This window comes from Salvelinus fontinalis, chromosome 41 (assembly GCF_029448725.1).
Source record: "Salvelinus fontinalis isolate EN_2023a chromosome 41, ASM2944872v1, whole genome shotgun sequence".
Taxonomy (NCBI): domain Eukaryota; kingdom Metazoa; phylum Chordata; class Actinopteri; order Salmoniformes; family Salmonidae; genus Salvelinus; species Salvelinus fontinalis.
This window is the reverse complement of record NC_074705.1, coordinates 8,426,221-8,447,230: the sequence shown is the minus strand read 5'-3', so window position 1 is coordinate 8,447,230 and position 21,010 is coordinate 8,426,221. Positions and strand designations below refer to the sequence as shown.

The following is a 21,010-nucleotide window of genomic DNA, read 5'->3' as shown; positions in this document are numbered from 1 at the left end:
ATTCTGTTGCCAAACGGTATACTTAGCAAAACAAAATGTAGGAGGTGAATTGAACAGAATCTAAACTATTTATCTGATTATACTGTGTAACTGGATACTTTTTTTGTTGGCATTTTGCATCATTTCCTTTCCCATTGTGTTTGTATGCATGCAGGTATTTTCTATTCAATTGCATACCTCACATTAATAACACCATCATTATCATGACCCCAACACTGAAATATACATGGTATCCACTCAACCACATGTCTTAATGGTGGATTCAGACAAAGGATTTTGATGTATGGGAGTGGTAATATGGAGTGTAGTCTTGGGATAGTTAATCCACCATTTTAAAAAGTACAGTATCACCATGGCAACCCAAGGTGATTTTCGATGATCTTATTCTCAGTCCTTGTATTTGTTGTTCCCCTGTGGTGATAGTTTAGGTTCACTGAAAGATCACGGTAACAAAAAGACTGGGGAGCTATTTTAGGTCATTGTCTGGTGACGTATCATTCATTCAACCATCTCATCACAGACACGACCTACAGTTAGGGCTAGATTCAATTCGTATCGCTAAGAGGAGCTCAACTTTTAGTTATGGGCAAAGAAAGCCAGAAGCAATGAAGCACAGGAATGTAAATGTTGTTTATCACAATGAATAAAATGACCAGTTAGAGATAGGGTTAGGATTAGGGTTGAGGCTAAGGTTAGGGTTGAACCAGGATATGGATATGAAGCTAAGGTTAGGGTTAGGGTTGAGGCTAAGGTTAGGGTTGAACCAGGATATGGATATGAAGCTAGGGCTAGGGTTAGGGTTGAGGCTAAGGTTAGGATTGAACCAGGATATGGATATGAAGCTAGGGTTAGGGTTGAGGCTAAGGTTAGGGTTGAACCAGGATATGGATATGAAGCTAGGGTTAGGATTAGGATGGAGGCTAGGTTAGGGTTGAACCAGGATATGGATATGAAGCTAGGGTTAGGGTTGAGGCTAAGGTTAGGGTTGAACCAGGATATGGATATGAAGCTAGGGCTAGGGTTAGGGTTGAGGCTAAGGTTAGGATTGAACCAGGATATGGATATGAAGCTAGGGTTAGGGTTGATGCTAAGGTTAGGGTTGAACCAGGATATGGATATGAAGCTAAGGTTAGGATTAGGGTTGAGGCTAAGGTTAGGGTTGAACCAGGATATGGATATGAAGCTAGGGTTAGGATTAGGTTGAGGCTAAGGTTAGGGTTGAAACAGGACATGGATATGAAGTGAAGGTTAGGATTAGGTTTGAGGCTAAGGTTAGGGTTGAACCAAGATATGGATATGAAGCTAGGGTTAGGATTAGGTTGAGGCTAAGGTTAGGGTTGAAACAGGACATGGATATGAAGTGAAGGTTAGGATTAGGTTTGAGGCTAAGGTTAGGGTTGAACCAGGATATGGATATGAAGCTCGGGTTAGGATTAGGATTGAGGCTAAGGTTAGGGTTTAACCAGGATATGGATATGAAGCTAGGGTTAGGATTAGGATGAGGCTAAGGTTAGGGTTGAACCAGGTTATGGATATGAAGTTAAGGTTAGGATTAGGGTTGAGGCTAAGGTTAGGGTTGAACCAGGATATGGATATGAAGCTATGGTCAGGATTAGGATGGAGGCTAAGGTTAGGGTTGAACCAGGATATGGATATGAAGCTCGGGTTAGGATTAGTTGATCCCAAGTTTTATTTCTCAAGCCTCATGACAGACCTCGGGTGGAAAGCGCAGGTGGAAGTTATTAGCCCCTTGCCGTTTCATTTGTCTCAGGATTCTGTTCCCTCATGTCTTCCTGGTTGGGGACGCTCTATGGAGAAGAGCCGTTCATCATTATACATATCTGAAATCCATCAAAACGCCTCAGCAGCACAAAGCATCACATTTTCCATTTACCAGCTTCCTCTCTAGGAGCAACCTTTACCCCCAAACTGTAAACCTCAACACTAAACCCATTAAATCCAGCCACCAGTCAGAGAATGAAGTGGCCCATCTCAGCCCGGTCAAGGGAGGCCGTCGTCATTAACTCTACTTGTCTCTCCCTGGCTCGGTGGTCTTTCTCCCACTCATCTGTTCTCTTAGCCTGTAATTAATAACAGTACGCTAACAGGGTCTCGCATGGCCCCATCCATCACTGTCTCTAGACTCAACCACCCAGCCACCCTCAAACCACGGCTCAATAGGACACCTACAAGAAACCCTGTTGGAGGAGAAAGGAATGGAGAAAAGGACCTCGGGCCGTACACATTATCATTCATCATCACACACACCCACACACAGCCAGCCAGTCGGCGGTCGTTGGAGAAGGGGATGGATGAAGAGTGAGTGTGTGTGTGTGTGTGTGTGTGTGTGTGTGTGTGTGTGTGTGTGTGTGTGTGTGTGTGTGTGTGTGTGTGTGTGTGTGGTGTGTGGTGTGTGGTGTGTGGTGTGTGTGTGTGTGTGTGTGTGTGTGTGTGTGTGTGTGTGTGTGTGTGTGTGTGTGTGTGTGTGTGTGCGCGTGTGTGGCGCCTTGCCTCATCATAGAGAAACCCGATAGGGGTCCTGATTAGAAAGGAAAACATCTAATGCCTGTAATGGCGGTGGCCTGACCAAACCACTAATGTGAACCCGCACTAACACACTGAGGAAACTCAATATGACACCTCTTCAACATCTGAGATGACACCTCCTAACACACTGAGGAAACTCAATCCGACACCTCTTCAACATCTGAGATGACACCTCCTAACACACTGAGGAAACTCAACCCAACACCTCCTAACACTTGCCACAATGAACTTTCTCTGGCTTTTACAAGAGACTGGTTCAGACTGATTGGCTGAAGGGGATGTGTGGGGCTCCAAGCCTGTAGAGGAAGCTAATGTTCAGATATTCTATATAATCTAACTGGTATTTGAGACTGTCTGGACTTTCAGTTGAGTACCATTAACACCACTCAGGTGGTGTAGAACACGGCCAGTCCAAACTACCAGTTGTAAAGACCAGTCTCTTTTCAGCCCCCTGCCACTGATCAATCCCATATCACTGTAGCAACCATGCTACTATAGGGTCTAAATAGAGGGCTCTGGGTCTGTAAACACAGAGTGGAGCCAGGCTGTCAGTCTAAGTACCATTAGTGGTGTGATAGCCATTGGTTATTGGTTTCTATACTACTGCCACTATGCATTAACTACCATAGACACTTCAATGACCAGGTTAGACCAGAGGCATTAACTACCATAGACACGTCAATGACCAGGTTAGACCAGGGGCATTAACTACCATAGACACTTCAATGACCAGGTTAGACCAGGGGTATTAACAACTACCATAGACACTTCAATGACCAGGTTAGACCAGGGGCATTAACTACCATAGACACGTCAATGACCAGGTTAGACCAGGGGTATTAACAACTACCATAGACACGTCAATGACCAGGTTAGGCCAGGGGTATTAATAACTACCATAGACACTTCAATGACCAGGTTAGACCAGGGGTATTAATAACTACCATAGACACTTCAATGACCAGGTTAGACCAGGGGCATTAACTACCATAGACACGTCAATGACCAGGTTAGGCTAGGGGTATTAATAACTACCATAGACACTTCAATGACCAGGTTCGACCAGGGGTATTAACAACTACCATAGACACTTCAATGACCAGGTTAGGCCAGGGGTATTAATAACTACCATAGACACTTCAATGACCAGGTTAGGCCAGGGGTATTAATAACTACCATAGACACTTCAATGACCAGGTTAGACCAGGGGTATTAATAACTACCATAGACACTTCAATGACCAGGTTAGACCAGGGGTATTAATAACTACCATAGACACTTCAATGACCAGGTTCGACCAGGGGTATTAACAACTACCATAGACATTTCAATGACCAGGTTCGACCAGGGGTATTAACAACTACCATAGACACTTCAATGACCAGGTTCGACCAGGGGTATTAACTACCATAGACACTTCCATGACCAGGTTAGACCAGGGGTATTAATAACTACCATAGATACTTCAATGACCAGGTTAGACCAGGGGTATTAATAACTACCATAGATACTTCAATGACCAGGTTAGACCAGGGTATTAACTACCATAGACACTTCAATGACCAGGTTAGACCAGGGGTATTAATAACTACCATAGACACTTCAATGACCAGGTTAGACCAGGGGTATTAACTACCATAGACACTTCAATGACCAGGTTAGACCAGGGGTATTAATAACTACCATAGACACTTCAATGACCAGGTTAGACCAGGGGTATTAACTACCATAGACACTACAATGGCCAGGTTCGACCAGGGGTATTAATAACTACCATAGACACTTCAATGACCAGGTTAGACCAGGGGTATTAACTACCATAGACACTACAATGGCCAGGTTCGACCAGGGGTATTAACTACCATAGACACTTCAATGACCAGGTTCGACCAGGGGTATTAACTACCATAGACACTTCAATGGCCAGGTTCGACCAGGGGTATTAATAACTACCATAGACACTTCAATGACCAGGTTCGACCAGGGGTATTAATAACTACCATAGACACTTCAATGACCAGGTTCGACCAGGGGTATTAACTACCATAGACACTTCAATGACCAGGTTCGACCAGGGGTATTCACTACCATAGACACTTCAATGACCAGGTCAGTGAGTGTTAGTGAGTGTTTCCTATAGCTGTCTGTCTGTCAGGGATTTACTGCCAGAGGAAACGCTTGAACAAGGGGGTGTATTGAGGAGGTTGATTGGCCCATAGAGGATGCAGTGGGGTATTGGTTAGCTGTTATCATTACATAGTTCTTATAGATATAATGGATATACGGAGATATACTGTTACGGATATAACATTTGTTGGTCACATCCCCTTTTGAGAGCTGAGAGGTGGCTTGAATAGGATCAAAATACATGTGCAAATGCTGGCAATGTGTCTGATTGTCTGAAGAAATTATGAAATGTGTTCATTATGTTGCTACAAAAGCAATATTTCATTTCCTCATTTGTCCAGACATATTCTCTCATTGCCTCATGTATGGACTCTTCTCTCAAAGCCAGGCATGGTCAGTGTTGTGTTTCCACCAGTGCTGAAAGCTATTAGCTTTCCCAAATCAACTCCCTCCGTCTCTTTCTTTATGGGCCGTTACAGTGTTCAAACATATAAAACCAACTGTTTAAAGATGTTTACAGACCTTACAGACAATATCAGTAGAACAAAAAGACAGGAAAGTCCATGGTTTTAGATTGTAAAAACACTATATATAACAAATATGAGTAGAGGATATTTACATGTTTTCTGTAATGGTTTGGTCACACACAGTCCAGTTGATTAGTGGTTCCCTGACAGACACACATTTCAACAGCCAAGTATAGAACCTCCAATCGCTTGCCACTTTCTAAAAAGGAAGGGAAATAGACACAAAATGCACATAAATATGGGGAAAATACACTGTGGTCAGTTCATTCACTCACAGCTAATCTTATTTGCTATACTCTGGATCCAAAAGTTCCACTAAATCAAAAATCCAAGTTCCAGGAAGGAATTTCCAGAGGAGGCAGTTTGGTTTCTGGACCAACTACTAAATAGAAACACCAGCTCCCCTGGCTTGTTGGCCCTTGGTGGTCTCAGCATCAGAGTCCAGTCACAGCTCTCTGCAGTGTGCAGCCCAGGACTGGCAGACCCTCATACAACATGCCTCTAGAGGACAGTCACAGCTCTCTGCAGTGTGCAGCCCAGGACTGGCAGACCCTCATACAACATGCCTCTAGAGGACAGTTCAGATCAGATCAGACCAGTTCCATCCACCCAGTCCTGTCGGTAGTTATACTACAAGAATACAGGCAAACAGACTTTAATGTGGAGTGAAGGGTGGAGACCAGAATGTGGCTTGTTTGAAGTGACTCATATTTCTTTTTCCATGGACAACACATGTACATACCCTTACTAAAGCCATATTGTGTTTAGTTACTTCAGATATCAGATTTGTCATAATACAGCTAGTGTGTGTGGCTTCCAGGTAAACAATGACGTTTTCCATAATACAATAAGGAGATCAAGCTATCAACCATCTCATCTCAGATCATGTTGTAAACAGCAATTCGCTTACAACATCAAGCCTCTGAGTTCATGTCACTGTGTTTTTCAATTAGCAAGACACAGAGTAAGTAGAGGAAACCCTGGTCTGTGCTTACAATATCTCTTAACAGCAAGACACAAAGTAGAGGAAGGGAGAGTAAGGAGAGGAAGGAGAGGAAGGAAAGGAAGGGAGTGGAAGGGAGAGGAAGGAGAGGAAGGAAAGGAAGGGAGAGGAAGGGAGAGGAATGAGAGGAAGGGAGAGGAAAGGAAAGGAAGGGAGAGGAAGGAGAGGAAGGGAGAGGAAGAAAGAGGAAGGGAGATGAAATGAGAGGAAAGGAGAGGAAGGGGGAGGAAGGGGGAGGAAGGGAGAGGAAGGGAGAGGAAGAAAGAGGAAGGGAGATGAAATGAGAGGAAAGGAGAGGAAGGAAAGGAAGGGAGAGGAAGGGAGAGGTATGAGAGGAAGGGAGAGGAAGGAAAGGAAGGGAGAGGAAGGAGAGGAAGGGAGAGGAAAGGAAAGGAAGGGAGAGGAAGGAGAGGAAGGGAGAGGAAAGGAAAGGAAGGGAGAGGAAGGAGAGGAAGGGAGAGGAAGGGAGATGAAATGAGAGGAAAGGAGAGGAAGGGAGAGGAAAGGAAAGGAAGGGAGAGGAAGGAGAGGAAGGGAGAGGAAGAAAGAGGAAGGGAGATGAAATGAGAGGAAAGGAGAGGAAGGGGGAGGAAGGGGGAGGAAGGGAGAGGAAGGAAGAGGAAGGGAGATGAAATGAGAGGAAAGGAGAGGAAGGAAAGGAAGGGAGAGGAAGGGAGAGGTATGAGAGGAAGGGAGAGGAAGGAAAGGAAGGGAGAGGAAGGAGAGGAAGTAGGAGGAAAGGAAAGGAAGGGAGAGGAAGGAAGGAGAGGAAGGGAGAGGAAAGGAAAGGAAGGGAGAGGAAGGAGAGGAAGGGAGAGGAAGGGAGATGAAATGAGAGGAAAGGAGAGGAAGGGGGAGGAAGGGAGAGGAATGAGAGGAAGGGAGAGGAAAGGAAAGGAAGGGAGAGGAAGGAGAGGAAGGGAGAGGAAGGGAGATGAAATTAGAGGAAAGGAGAGGAAGGGGGAGGAAGGGGGAGGAAGGGAGAGGAAGGGAGTGGAAGGGAGATGAAATGAGAGGAAAGGAGAGGAAGGGGGAGGAAGGGGGAGGAAGGGAGAGGAAGGGAGAGGAAGGGGGAGGAAGGGGGAGGAAGGGAGAGGAAGGGAGAGGAAGAAAGAGGAATGGCCAGGAAGGAGAGGAAGGGAGAGGAAGGAGAGGAAGGGAGACAAAGGGAGAGGACCTTCACACAGTCACCCTTCTGTGTTTGATCTCCTTAATGAAGCCACTGGAACCCTATTGTCACACAGAGGCTAAAATCAACCCAAACATAAACCCACCACAGTCAATCAGTGTTGTAAAAATAAATGGTCTTCCTTTCAATCACATTTGGAGCCAGACAGGACAGGTTAGGGCAGTGCTTCGCTGGTTCTGACACATTTCACAGACATTTCCTAGAACTTAAAATAAGATACGTAACAATATTGGGGAACACTTAAACATGCCACACACTTCCTTGTGCTGTAAACAAAAACAAGCCTGGAATAAAATAAGATACACAACCATTTTGGGAAAGGCTTAAACATGCCACACAAACAAGCCAATCTTTCATGTGCTATCAACTCAAGAAGCATTTTCTTTCTCTTCATTCAGAATCATTTTTTTCTTCTTCTAATTACTCTGCTTTTTGACCCTGCGGTGACCCGTAGAAGCTGCAAAACGTTCCAATTAAGGGAATTCCTAAGATGATTCATCAAAGATTTACTAGGATTTACTTCAGAAAGTAAGACAGCTTAGACCCCTGACAATTAGCACTGAACTCTTTTGGCTCATTACCAGTCAGCTTCTGATAAGTGGGTCAAGTGTGTTCTGATATTCACCTGCAGACAAGGGAAACGAAAATCACATCAGATCAACTTTCAGGCAGGTGTCCCTGAATATGTTCTTCTGACCAGCATTGTGACTGATTCACAAAAGAACAATGAAGCATTGCAGTAAGAAAACAATGATTCATTAAGCATACTCTGAATGCCTTAGGTTTTAGCAAGCATCCAAAATACCAACAGAAGTAAGTGACAAAGGAGAGGTTAAGGAAACATGAAGATGATGAGAGAGAGAGAGAGAGAGAGAGAGAGAGAGAGAGAGAGAGAGAAAGAGAGAGAGAGAGAAAAAGAGAGAGAGAAAGAGAGAGAGAGAGAAAGAGAGAGAGAGAGAAAGAGAGAGAGAAAGAGCGAGGAGAGAGAGAAAGAGTGAGAGAGAGAGAGAACGAGTGAGAGAGAGAGAGAGAGAGAGAGAGAGAGAAAGAGCGAGGAGAGAGAGAGAGAGAACGAGAGAGAGAGAGAGAGAGAGAGAGAGAGAGAGAGAGAGAGAGAGAGAGAGAGAGAGAGAGAGAGAGAGAGAGAGAGAAAGGGTGCAGACGTCTAGTCTCGGTCTTTGATCTCCACAAATTAACTACAGAGAGACGGAGATACGTTTTAGAAATGAAAAGAAGATACTTAGGCTAATATACACTGCTCAAAAAAATAAAGGGAACACTTAAACAACACAATGTAACTCCAAGTCAATCACACTTCTGTGAAATCAAACTGTCCACTTAGGAAGCAACACTGATTGACAATAAATTGCACATGCTGTGGTGCAAATGGAATAGACAAAAGGTGGAAATTATAGGCAATTAGCAAGACACCCCCCAAAACAGGAGTGATTCTGCAGGTGGTGACCACACACCACTTCTCAGTTCCTATGCTTCCTGGCTGATGTTTTGGTCACTTTTGAATGCTGACGGTGCTCTCACTCTAGTGGTAGCATGAGACGGAATCTACAACCCACACAAGTGGCTCAGGTAGTGCAGTTCATCCAGGATGGCACATCAATGCGAACTGTAGCAAAAAGGTTTGCTGTGTCTGTCAGCGTAGTGTCCAGAGCATGCAGGCGCTACCAGGAGACAGGCCAGTACATCAGGAGACGTGGAGGAGGCCGTAGGAGGGCAACAACCCAGCAGCAGGACCGCTACCTCCGCCTTAGTGCAAGGAGGTGCACTGCCAGAGCCCTGCAAAATGACCTCCAGCAGGCCAAAAATGTGCATGTGTCAACATATGGTCTCACAAGGAGTCTGAGGATCTCATCTCGGTACCTAATGGCAGTCAGGCTACCTCTGGCGAGCACATGGAGGGCTGTGCGGCCCCACAAAGAAATGCCACCCCACACCATGACTGACCCATCGCCAAACCGGTCATGCTGGAGGATGTTGCAGGCAGCAGAACGTTCTCCACAGCGTCTCCAGACTCTGTCACGTCTGTCACATGTGCTCATGTGCTCAGTGTGAACCTGCTTTCATCTGTGAAGAGCACAGGGCGCCAGTGGCGAATTTGCCAATCTTGGTGTTCTCTGGCAAATGCCAAACGTCCTGCACGGTGTTGGGCTGTAAGCACAACCCCCACCTGTGGACGTCGGGCCCTCATACCACCCTCATGGAGTCTATTTCTGACCGTTTGAGCAGACACATGCACATTTGTGGCCTGCTGGAGGTCATTTTGCAGGGCGCTGGCAGTGCACCTCCTTGCACAAAGGCGGAGGTAGCGGTCCTGCTGCTGGGTTGTTGCCCTCCTATAGCCTCCTCCACGTCTCCTGATGTACTGGCTTGTCTCCTGGTAGCGCCTGCATGCTCTGGACACTACGCTGACAGACACAGCAAACCTTTTTGCCACAATTCGCATTGATGTGCCATCCTGGATGAACTGCACTACCTGAGCCACTTGTGTGGGTTGTAGACTCCGTCTCATGCTACCACTAGAGTGAGAGCACGGCCAGCATTCAAAAGTGACCAAAACATCAGCCAGGAAGCATAGGAACTGAGAAGTGGTGTGTGGTCACCACCTGCAGAATCACTCCTGTTTTGGGGGGTGTCTTGCTAATTGCCTATAATTTCCACCTTTTGTCTATTCCATTTGCACAACAGCATGTGAAATTTATTGTCAATCAGTGTTGCTTCCTAAGTGGACAGTTTGATTTCACAGAAGTGTGATTAACTTGGAGTTACATTGTGTTGTTTAAGTGTTCCCTTTATTTTTTTGAGCAGTGTATTTCACTACCAGTATGAGGTCACCCTTGGCAACAACAAGGCATCGATCCAAAACAATAAGCCAGAATGCCACTGTCTCCCTACTGGAGGCTAGAGGACAGAAATAACATAGTCAAATATATCAAATAAATATAGCCTACTAACTTCACCTAAAGTGGAGAAATAACTAATAACAAAAAATTATCTAAACACGAGGTTCCTGTTTTGACCATAGACCGTGTAATATGTATCCTGTGTTTTGACCTGAGTTTCAACACATTGGCCATGCTCCAGATTCTATCAGAGAACTGCCGTGGTCTCAGTGTATATTTCTGATCTGATCAGGGAGAGATGTGACCTGGGTAAGCAGCATGGAGGTTATACACTAGCATTCAGGCAGGGACATTTCACGGCTTTTCAACATATATCAAATCCTACAGCTGTCCCTCTGAGGGAGATTTGCTAATGCCTTTTAGAAAGTTCATGGGAAAATATGGTTAGGTCAGTTGGAGAGACACTGGCCCAGCTTATCCAAACACACAGAGATCATCTTACTAAATTAGGTTTTGTCTATATGTTTAGAACATATAAATTAACATTAATTTGGTTAAATAAAAAACATACAATATATAAATAAGCAGAAGGAACTATTTTGCTCTCGGGTTGAAATTCCTCTCCCCAAATGTTGCCAGTAACAGACACTTTTAGATTACATCAACATCCGTTCAAACGTTGTAAAATACTACGTTGTACCAATCCATCATTATAAATCTCCGAGAAGAGTCTCAACTGAGGACATTTTTACTCCGTAAACCCAAACACTGTGGCCACCAAAATAAATAATGTGACTTCCTCAATGGTTAGCAACCAGATTTTCTGTCAGCCAGCCAGTCACTGTCAGTCAGTCATCCAGTCAGTCAATGCTGATCTTCTTTGCTCTGTGTACTATCTGCTTAAGTATATTACCCAAAACCCACCCGTCTTTCACCGTCACCGCTGAGAAAAGAGAGGAGCCCCATGAGAACAAGCAACATGGCGGACATACGCAAATATCCCTTTGATTTACCGGTTCCACATGTTTGAGCATTAATTCCATTAGTCAAGGATACAGCATGATTGTCTAATCTCTTGTGTGCCCAGCGGTGGATCTTGTGTTTATTTATTTATTTATTTATTTTACCGTTATTTTACCAGGTAAGTTGACTGAGAACATGTTCTCATTTGCAGCAACGACCTGGGGAGTAGTTACAGGGGAGAGGAGGGGGATGAATGAGCCAATTGTAAACTGTGACTCTGCCTGATGGATGTTAAGGCACAAAATAATTTATAGTCAAACTGCCTCCACACATCATGTTCTGTGTGACTCGGACGGTTTCTTTACCTATTTTCCAAAACATGTAATATGGACAATCTTCAACAATACAATAGTCTTCTGTTTTTAAAGGTTGGAGAGGAAAATCCTGCAGTTTCTTTTCAGATGGTGTTTTGTTCTCAATTTTGGTAAAATAAAAGACAACTCTGTTCATTGGCTAATCGCTGCCTATAGGAGGCTGCCTATAGGAGGAGATCCCACAATCTGAACTGATCTTTAAAAAAAAGAGGCCCTCTGACTTAAAATACTTTAAGCTATTCCATAGAGCTGTCTGAGGTATACAGACTCAAACAGAGACAGCAGTTTAGGGTCAGGCGACACAGCAGTATGTGAGAGGAGGAAGTACCAGTGAGCACTATCTTTTAAGCCAAACATCCTTTCATCTCTAAATGGATCAAAGCTGTTTCTGGAGTGCGATGGACATGCCATTATGGTCTATATATATTTGTCTGTAAATCAAAATGAAAGAAGGGGGAAAGAGGACAGGCATGGGGGTGAATGATGCTGTAAACTTACACACAATAAATTAACACAATACAAATCCCAGTTTCTGGCAAAACCATGGTTGAGTCCTCAGTCAAAGTTGAGAGATCTGGGCTGGCATCACTCTGGCGCCAGGGAGGCCCCTGGATGGAAACTCCATTCCCGGAGAATGAGGGCACGCCAGTGGCTCCAGGCGGGCACAGTGTGGGCCAGGGCCTCGCAAGCAGGGGTGAGGGCTCACACGCTGGGGCTGGCACAGTAAACAATGCCACTACTAGGCTACCACATTCTCACGCCTTCCGCCCAGGCAGGCTGGCAGGCAGGCAGGCAGGCAGGCAGGCAGGCAGAGTAGGGGCATGGGAATAATAACTGGACTGGGCAACCTGGACTCAGGGGTAGACATATCATAGTAAATGTAAATCCAGGACACTCCATTTATTTGTGACTGTCCATCATCCATTTTGTATGATCTGCTACTTTTACAATTCATGTGATATGTTGCGAATTTTCAAAAACTATGATATGTTATGAATTCCAATGTGTTGTGGCTAACATTAATTAGGTCTCATGGTTCGACCTGTCACCAGGGGGTGGCAGAGACCTTCCTAGAGACATTAACGCCAATCAGGTGTGTCCAATTTACTCATTATGAATTCCCTGTGTTTTCTGTTGTCCTTTGCAGAAGCTTGAATTGTTTACCGTCCTCGGTCGTTTACTGAGTGAGTTTCCGAGACTTAGTGTTTGCTCTTTTTCCCGTTCAAGTGTACTGTGAAATATTATGTTTATCCTTAAACACTGATTACTCATCTGGACTCTTTGCACCTGGGTCCAACCTCACCACGTCACATTAGAAGGCTAGGTGGCTAACATTAGCTAGGCGTTATGGTTAGGGGTTAAGGTTAGGGTTAGGATTTGGGTTAAGGGTTAAGGTTAGGGTTAGGGGAAGGGTTAGCTAACATGCTAAGTAGTTTCGAAGTAGTTAAAAAGTAGTAAGTTGTTGCAAAGTTGCTAATTAGATCAATTTAGCTAATCTCAACCGAGATGAGATTTGAACACGCAACCTCTGGGTTGCTAGATGTTCGCGTAATATGCCTACCTATTCACCCTGACCAACCACCCTACTTTTGTTTTAGCCTTTAGCCTTCTTAAGTAACCTTCTGTCTTATGTAACCATATCAAACGTAACATATCATACAATTTTGAGTGTTTACTATGTTACGTCTAGTTTATGAGACCAGGCTGGACTGGGAGTACTCCTTCATGTTCAGTATTTTTTAGAGCCAACCTCAATACTCTAGAAGTGTTTAACCTGGAAACAAGCCACCACTGGGTAAAAAAAACGGTTTATATTGACAGCTAGTCTAGTAAATAAAGGATGTTGCTCAAAAGGTTAGATAGGTGCTCCCTCAAAGACCTTGGAGGGTTGTGAACTTGTGACCTAACATTGTGTCATGAGCGTTACGTAATGCCCAAAGGACATTTTCAAGCAGACAGAACTGAAAGTCATCTTCAATAGTCCAGAAGCTTTTCATGATTCAAGTGTGAGCCCTGCAAACATGAAACTCATCAGGATTGTGGGACGAGAACCACTGTATTCCTCCCGAAGGGATTACTGAGCCATGAAGGTTGGTAGAGAGATCACTACTAATTGGAACCTCCTTTACCCCTGTTGGGTTGGGAGTCAACTATTTGTCTTTTAACTGTCTGATGAATATACACATTTATTTGGGAGATTCTGATTCAACTGACTTTCAGCCGGCTGAAATGGGAGCTGTAGTGTAATATTCCATGAAAACAAACCCTTCTGTTTGAAGACATCTGAAAGAGTAACTGCTGTGACAAGATTCTACAGTATGTTGTGTCTTCTCTGGGAAATAAAACAACCGTTTGGCAAGAAGTAACGGGACAACAAATAACGTTCTGTTGCTACGTCTGTTGGGTATCAAGATAGCATCTAAAAATTATTTTTAAATGATCTTCATAATGACGTAACATTTTAGTACTGCCAAATACACCCTCCATCCACCCTCCATCATGAATGTCATACCAATTTGATAAATGAACAACACAGCCATGTTAAAATAACATGACATGTACATTGTCCAAAGGCAAGAGAGAAGGTCAGGCTAGAGAAGGAAGCTGACCTTTAGCCTGACTGGTGTGAGAACAGAGAGATAAGACTTTAGCCCTATTCTCTCCATGGCCATGGTCTGTGGGAATGCATGGCCATGGTCTGTGGGAATACATGGCCATGGTCTGTGGGAATCCATGGCCATGGTCTGTGGGAATGCATGGCCATGGTCTGTGGGAATGGCCACAGTAAGATCACATCCCTGCATTGTCCTCTACCACGCAACACACACACACACGCACACGCACACGCACACGCACACACACACACACACACACACACACACACACACACACACACACACACACACACACACACACACACACACACACACACACATGCCAGGTCGCAGTTGTAAATGAGAACTAGCTGGTTAAATAAAGGTGAAATAAATCAAAATAAACACACAGTTGGTAGAAGGAGTTTGGTGAAAGGGCAGTCTACTGTCAGGGCCGCATACACAAAGTGTCTCATGGTAGGAGTGGGGATCTAGGATCTGTCCATATAATATTATTAATTATGATCTAAAAGACAAGACTGATCCTAGATCAGCACTCTGAGACGCTTTGTGGATACGGGCCCAGGTTTCCACGTTTCAATCACTTCTATTTCTCTTGATGAGGGGCAACGTTGATGTTGTCCTCTTCTCTCTCCCTATACCCCATTATAAAACCAAAATGGAAACATTCTGACATGTATATTAATTGACCGTGGGAAAACAACTGAGAACAGAGCTGAACAGAACAAAACAGGGTAGGACCCTCAGAATGGCACAATGTCTCAAAGTGGACCTTGATTTCCAGGGAATTAAACACAGTCTCAGAGACGGAAATGGTGTTTATACAAGATGGCGGGCTAAGGCTGACCTTTCCTGCTGCCTAGTTCCTGCTCCTGCCCATATTGTCAGTCCTGTGCCCGGGCTGTGGCCTAGGATCTTAATTTGATCCAGTTTGCTACAGCAGGAAATTAATCATGCCTCAACAGGAAATGTGAATTATTATGTGAATTACAATTAATGGACATTCTTTGTAGGGGCTCATACATTTTTCATTAGGGCGAATCAAGTCTGACATTTTAAAGTGGAAATCACAAACTTTAGAAGCTTTTTAAAACATCAAAATACACTATAGGTTTGCATTTCCTGCTTTACAGGAAAATTCTCAAAACAAAAGTGTGATCAAATTAAGATCCTCCGCCAGTAGGTCCTAGGTCTCCTTCAGCCACTTATCCTCCCCACGTCAGTCCCCATCATTGTGTTTCCATACACAACAGCACAATGGATCATTATTTTTGGCAGGGCTCTGACACGGCGATGGGACAGCTGATATGTATCTGAGTGGCACCACAGAGGAAACATACATTTGATTGTTTATCTTTGATTGTCACAAGAACACAAACATTCTCTCAGCTTACTCAGTCTCATTGGATATGTTATTGTGCCATAGGGGGGAAACAAATTCATTTAGTTTCCAAACAACTGACATTTAAGGGTGTGTCTGTGTGGAAAAAAGTTGTCAGTCTTTCTCAAACCCACTCACGCATCATGCTAGAAGATGTGTTAGGCGGTCAATGATACAACTTGTCTCATCAGATAAATGGTACGGTTCGCCATCTAGTGGTTCGTTTCATGACTGACTATTTACCTTGGTAACCCGGCACACACTGATGATGTCATAGAAGAGTTGACACAATGTTTTTAGCAATGTGTACAAAAGTCTCTCATGACACACCGTTAACGCAACTGTCAACTAATCGAGTAGTTGGCCACCGCATTCAACAGTTGGTCCTGGGTTCCGAGATAAAAACATCTAATTCAGTGATAAAGTGATCAACAAGAAACAGAAAATCAACAAACACAAACAACAACAACAACATGCATATTACATAACCACATTCTCGGTCTAGCCTGGAGTTTGCTCTGTTTCATGCATATACGTTTGGATTCCAGACTAGGGTTTTATTATTAGTGCTTGTCAGTGGAGGCTGGTGGGAGGAGCTATAGGAGGACGGACTCATTGTATTGGCTGGAATGGAATCAATAGAATGGAGTCAAACATGTGCTTTCCATACTTTTGATGTGTTTGATACTGTTCCATGTATTCCATTCCAGCCATTACAATGAGCCCGTCCTCCCGTAGCTCCTCCCTCCATCATTCACTGGTGCCAGTGACCTTGGCCTGGGATGAGCCTGCTGACATTTTGAGGAGTGTGACCCTTCACCCCGCCACTGGTCTCCTGGAACCACACATGTATATCTCTCTCTGAAGTGCACTGTCTACCCTGTCCACTCCCTTCCACCTGTCCCACAGCACCACCCACTGCAGGACCAGGCAGCACATGACTCTGTCTCTCAACATTACTGGAAGGACTGGGACAGGCAGGTTCAGAGAAGTCTTGCATCACCACTACCTCATGCGTTTGTTGTGGTACTCTAGGGATGCTGGAGAGGTCAGTTACATAGCTGTTGATATATTCAAACTGTGAATGTATATTTTCTGAGTGTTTTCTGGGCTGAACAGATGAAAGGATGGATGTTCTATTCATGATTCAAAATCAAATGTTGTGTACTAGAAAGCACCATTCAGTGATGATATCATTGCACACAAGATAATAATGAAGATGTGATATCCGACACAGCATCCACAGGTGAGCTATCTGGGCTACAGGTGAACTAAACTACAGTACCTGTGAACCAGTGCAGGTAGAGATGACAGTCAGTATACTGTGTCTGCCCTAAACTACAGTACCTGTGAACCAGCGCAGGTAGAGATGACAGTCAGTATACTGTGTGTCTGTCCTAAACTACAGTACCTGTGAACCAGTGCAGGTAGAGATGACAGTCAGTATACTGTGTGTCTGTCCTAAACTACAGTACCTGTGAACCAGCGCAGGTAGAGATGACAGTCAGTATATAGAGATGACAGTCAGGTAGAGATGACAGTCAGTGTGTCTGTCCTAAACTACAGTACCTGTGAACCAGTGCAGGTAGAGATGACAGTCAGTATACTGTGTGTCTGTCCTAAACTACAGTACCTGTGAACCAGTGCAGGTAGAGATGACAGTCAGTATACTGTGTCTGTCCTAAACTACAGTACCTGTGAACCAGTGCAGGTAGAGATGACAGTCAGTATACTGTGTGTGTGTCCTAAACTACAGTACCTGTGAACCAGTGCAGGTAGAGATGACAGTCAGTATATAGAGATGACAGTCAGGTAGAGATGACAGTCAGTGTGTCTGTCCTAAACTACAGTACCTGTGAACCAGTGCAGGTAGAGATGACAGTCAGTATACTGTGTGTCTGTCCTAAACTACAGTACCTGTGAACCAGTGCAGGTAGAGATGACAGTCAGTATACTGTGTCTGTCCTAAACTACAGTACCTGTGAACCAGTGCAGGTAGAGATGACAGTCAGTATACTGTGTGTGTGTCCTAAACTACAGTACCTGTGAACCAGTGCAGGTAGAGATGACAGTCAGTATATAGAGATGACAGTCAGGTAGAGATGACAGTCAGTGTGTCTGTCCTAAACTACAGTACCTGTGAACCAGTGCAGGTAGAGATGACAGTCAGTATACTGTGTGTCTGTCCTAAACTACAGACGATAGGCCCCATCTCCTTCTCTAAGCCATATCCAGCATGTTGACATGATTACACCCACGTGGCTAAAGTCCCCCTACACCTCCAACGTGTCACAACCTGACAACACCCCTCCACGGTGTAAATATTTAGGATACCACCCCTGCAACCAAGCCCATGTGCATGAGTACACGCCTCCTGTGTACAACACCTGTTATTTTGTTGATGCTGGTTTTCAGAGCGGCACAATGAGTACCATGGATGTTCTGTGTTGTGGTGTGTGATGTGGACAGTGTTGCACAAGCTGCTGTGGTCGCCCGTGCTGGGTCGACCATGTCCTGCTGGAGTGTCAATGAGGGCACATAACTTCATGTTTACAACCCCCAAACTTCCCAGAGTTGTGCAACACACACACACAATCTGTCTTTTAGGCTATGCAGGGGTACAGGGTAAAGGAAGAGGGGGGAGGGGAACCTGGCAGAGGATAGGACATGTCATTAGATTTCTATAGTGTGTACTACCAGCTCAGTCACTCTTCTCTGTAGACATATAGTAGAGCAATATGGCACATTCTACCGGCTCTATTACAAACTATGTGGATTCTACAACTTGTGTTCATTCTATTTCTATGTTGTTTACTCTGTCAAATCTGCATTTCTTTCTGTCAGCCATGGATTGTATTTACAGTCTGCTAGAGCATCTTCAAGGAAACCAGCATGTTTACAATTTCTCTGTATAACGCCAGAATGTGGACATGTTTATGTTATCGCTAATCTCCGTTAACCCAGAAACTAAAATCTTCCATCATTTGGTCAGATGCTTGATTTATGTTTACGTAGTCTGTCCACGAGAGATTCATTTATAACATACCTACTAATGTCTGGCTATGAGAAGGGATATGCATTACATGTGATCTATTTCTGCAGAGGCCAAAAGGGGTCAATCAAAGATGTAAACAGATGTGAACGACCATCGTCGTGTCTTGTGGTGTGGTGGGTGACGAGACATGTTGTTATTGGCGGGACCCTGTTGGCCAGTTGTCTATTTGATTTAGCCTCTCCCGCAGAAAGAGAGAGAGGGGAGGGCGGGACGGGGGGTGTTGCTAAGTATGGCATGTGCCGGGGCCAGAAGGGGTTAATTATCTCAGAAATGAGCCTTGCAAACAAGCAAAGGGTGGAACCGGTGCCTCAGACCGCGTGGAGGCTCGGGTGTCACGGCCAGCCCAGCGGTATAAATCGTCAGCTGTGGCCGGAGACTGGCTAGATCAAAATAAACCAAGTGGAGAAAGCAGTCACTATACCAGACTGCAATAGAAGGCGAGACAGACACAGAGAAAGAGCAACACCACCTAAGACGAAGCGCCTAGGCCACCCACTCAGAACTTGAAGGACTTATACCTTGTAAGAACAGAGAAACCCATCTATCCAGACATGGATATCCAGACCGGCCAGGTGACGCACCAGCCCAGCCCCAGGGAGAGCCTGGAGAGCCAGCTGAGCTGCCCCATCTGCCTGGAGATGTTCCAGAAGCCCGTAGTCATCCTGCCCTGCCAACACAACCTGTGCCGCGGCTGCGCCAGCGACCTCTATGACTCCCGCAACCCTTACCACTACTCCGGGGGCATCTTCCGCTGCCCCACCTGCCGCTTCGAGGTCGTCCTGGACCGCCACGGCGTCTACGGCCTGCAGAGGAACCTGCTGGTGGAGAACATCATTGATATCTACAAGCAGCAGCCAGAGAGCGGCGGCAGAGAAGTAGGAGGTAACATTGCAGACCCACCGCTGAAGGACAAAGACACCAAGGAGCCCATGTGTACGGAGCACGAGGACGAGCGCATCAATATTTACTGTGTGACCTGCCAGACGCCCACCTGCTCCATGTGCAAAGTGTTCGGCCAGCACAAGGACTGTGAGGTGTCACCCCTGCAGAGCATCTACGATACCCAGAAGGCCGAGCTGCGGAACGCCGTAGATCTCCTTGCGGCGGGTAACAGCTGTGTCCAGGCCGTGATGGCTCAGATGGAGGACACATGCAAGAGCATCGAGGAGAACAGCCAGCTTCAGAAGAGACGTCTGGGGGAGAGCTTCGACTTGCTCTATGCCATCCTGGAGGAACGTAAGGGCCAGCTCCTGGAAAAGATCACCCAGGAGGAGGAGAGGAAGCTGGGGTTGCTGAGGTCCCTGGTGGAGAGGTACACGGAGCAGCTCCAGGCTAGTATCAACCTAAAGGAGAAGGCGGCCCAGACCATGGAGAAGGGCAATGCAGCCGAGTTCCTGATTAGTGGGAAGGAGCTGATTGCGCAGGCCAAAGAGGCAGCTAAAGGCTCCAACTTAGAGAGGCCCGAGCCTGGTTTCGAGAACATGGAGCACCTTACACTGTGCACAGAAGACGTGGAGGTGATCTTGTACCAAATGGGCTTTGGACTGGGGGATGATGATGATGATGTGGTGACAGAGGAAGAAGAAGAGGAGGAGGAAGAAGAAGAGGAGTAAGAAGAGGAGGAATAGTAAAAACTCGAACTAAGACTGTATTAGAAGTACTGTATTATTGCAGTTGAGGAGTTGAGGATAAGGATTGGTTTGATGAACAAGCTGCTTTTTAGAAAGACTAACTAGTTATTTATCAACTAGTTAGAACGAGGATATTCACTGTGGTGAATACACAATTTAGAGCTAAGGTGGAAAGTGCAATTCTGAAAAGTAGTTTTTGTCACTAACAAAATGCAACCTTTTGTTCAGACTTTTTCTTTTTTTATACTTTTGTATTTCTACGTGTTTATACGGTACTGTTTTTTGATATCTCCTGAAATAGATATCTCATGGAAATAACTAAGTTTACACTTGAGTGCTTTTCACATAATGTACATTGCTCAAGTCTAGACTAGATTGAAAAAATCAAAAAAAATATAGCAAAGCATTATTCATGTTGTGTATAATATATCATTGTCTGTCAAACTATTGAAAACTTGAATTGCTGCAAAATGCACTTAATTCACTTGGTGTTGTTTTTTTAACACAACTGTAATATTTCTAATGTAATTGACACTTTAAAGAAATAAAGTGTTGCGGAAATACTTGTCTCGTCCTGTCAATATCCCACACACCTCACTGACGAGCAGTGCTTTATTTAGCGCTACACATTTACATGCCTCATGAATTTAGACTATAGCCTTACTTAGTGTTCTTGCTAGTGAAAAAGAGGGTCTATTTTTACAGGGCTAGAATGGGAGAGGTGGTGAAGGGCCTTAAAG

General features: G+C 44.8%; 1 protein-coding gene across 1 annotated transcript; it reads left to right on the top strand.

Annotated features, from left to right (window-relative positions):
* The first annotated feature begins 19,015 nt into the window (after nt 1-19,015).
* LOC129840429 (E3 ubiquitin-protein ligase TRIM63-like) lies at nt 19,016-20,833 on the top strand. The gene has a single exon (XM_055908318.1). It carries the CDS (start codon nt 19,191-19,193, stop codon nt 20,250-20,252), a length of 1,062 nt encoding a protein of 353 aa, XP_055764293.1. The 5' UTR covers nt 19,016-19,190; the 3' UTR covers nt 20,253-20,833.
* The last annotated feature ends 177 nt before the right edge of the window (nt 20,834-21,010 follow it).

Coding starts and splice junctions, on each gene's coding strand:
- LOC129840429 (XM_055908318.1), top strand. CDS start 19,191: ATGGATATCCAGACCGGCCAGGTGACGCACCAGCCCAGCCCCAGGGAG.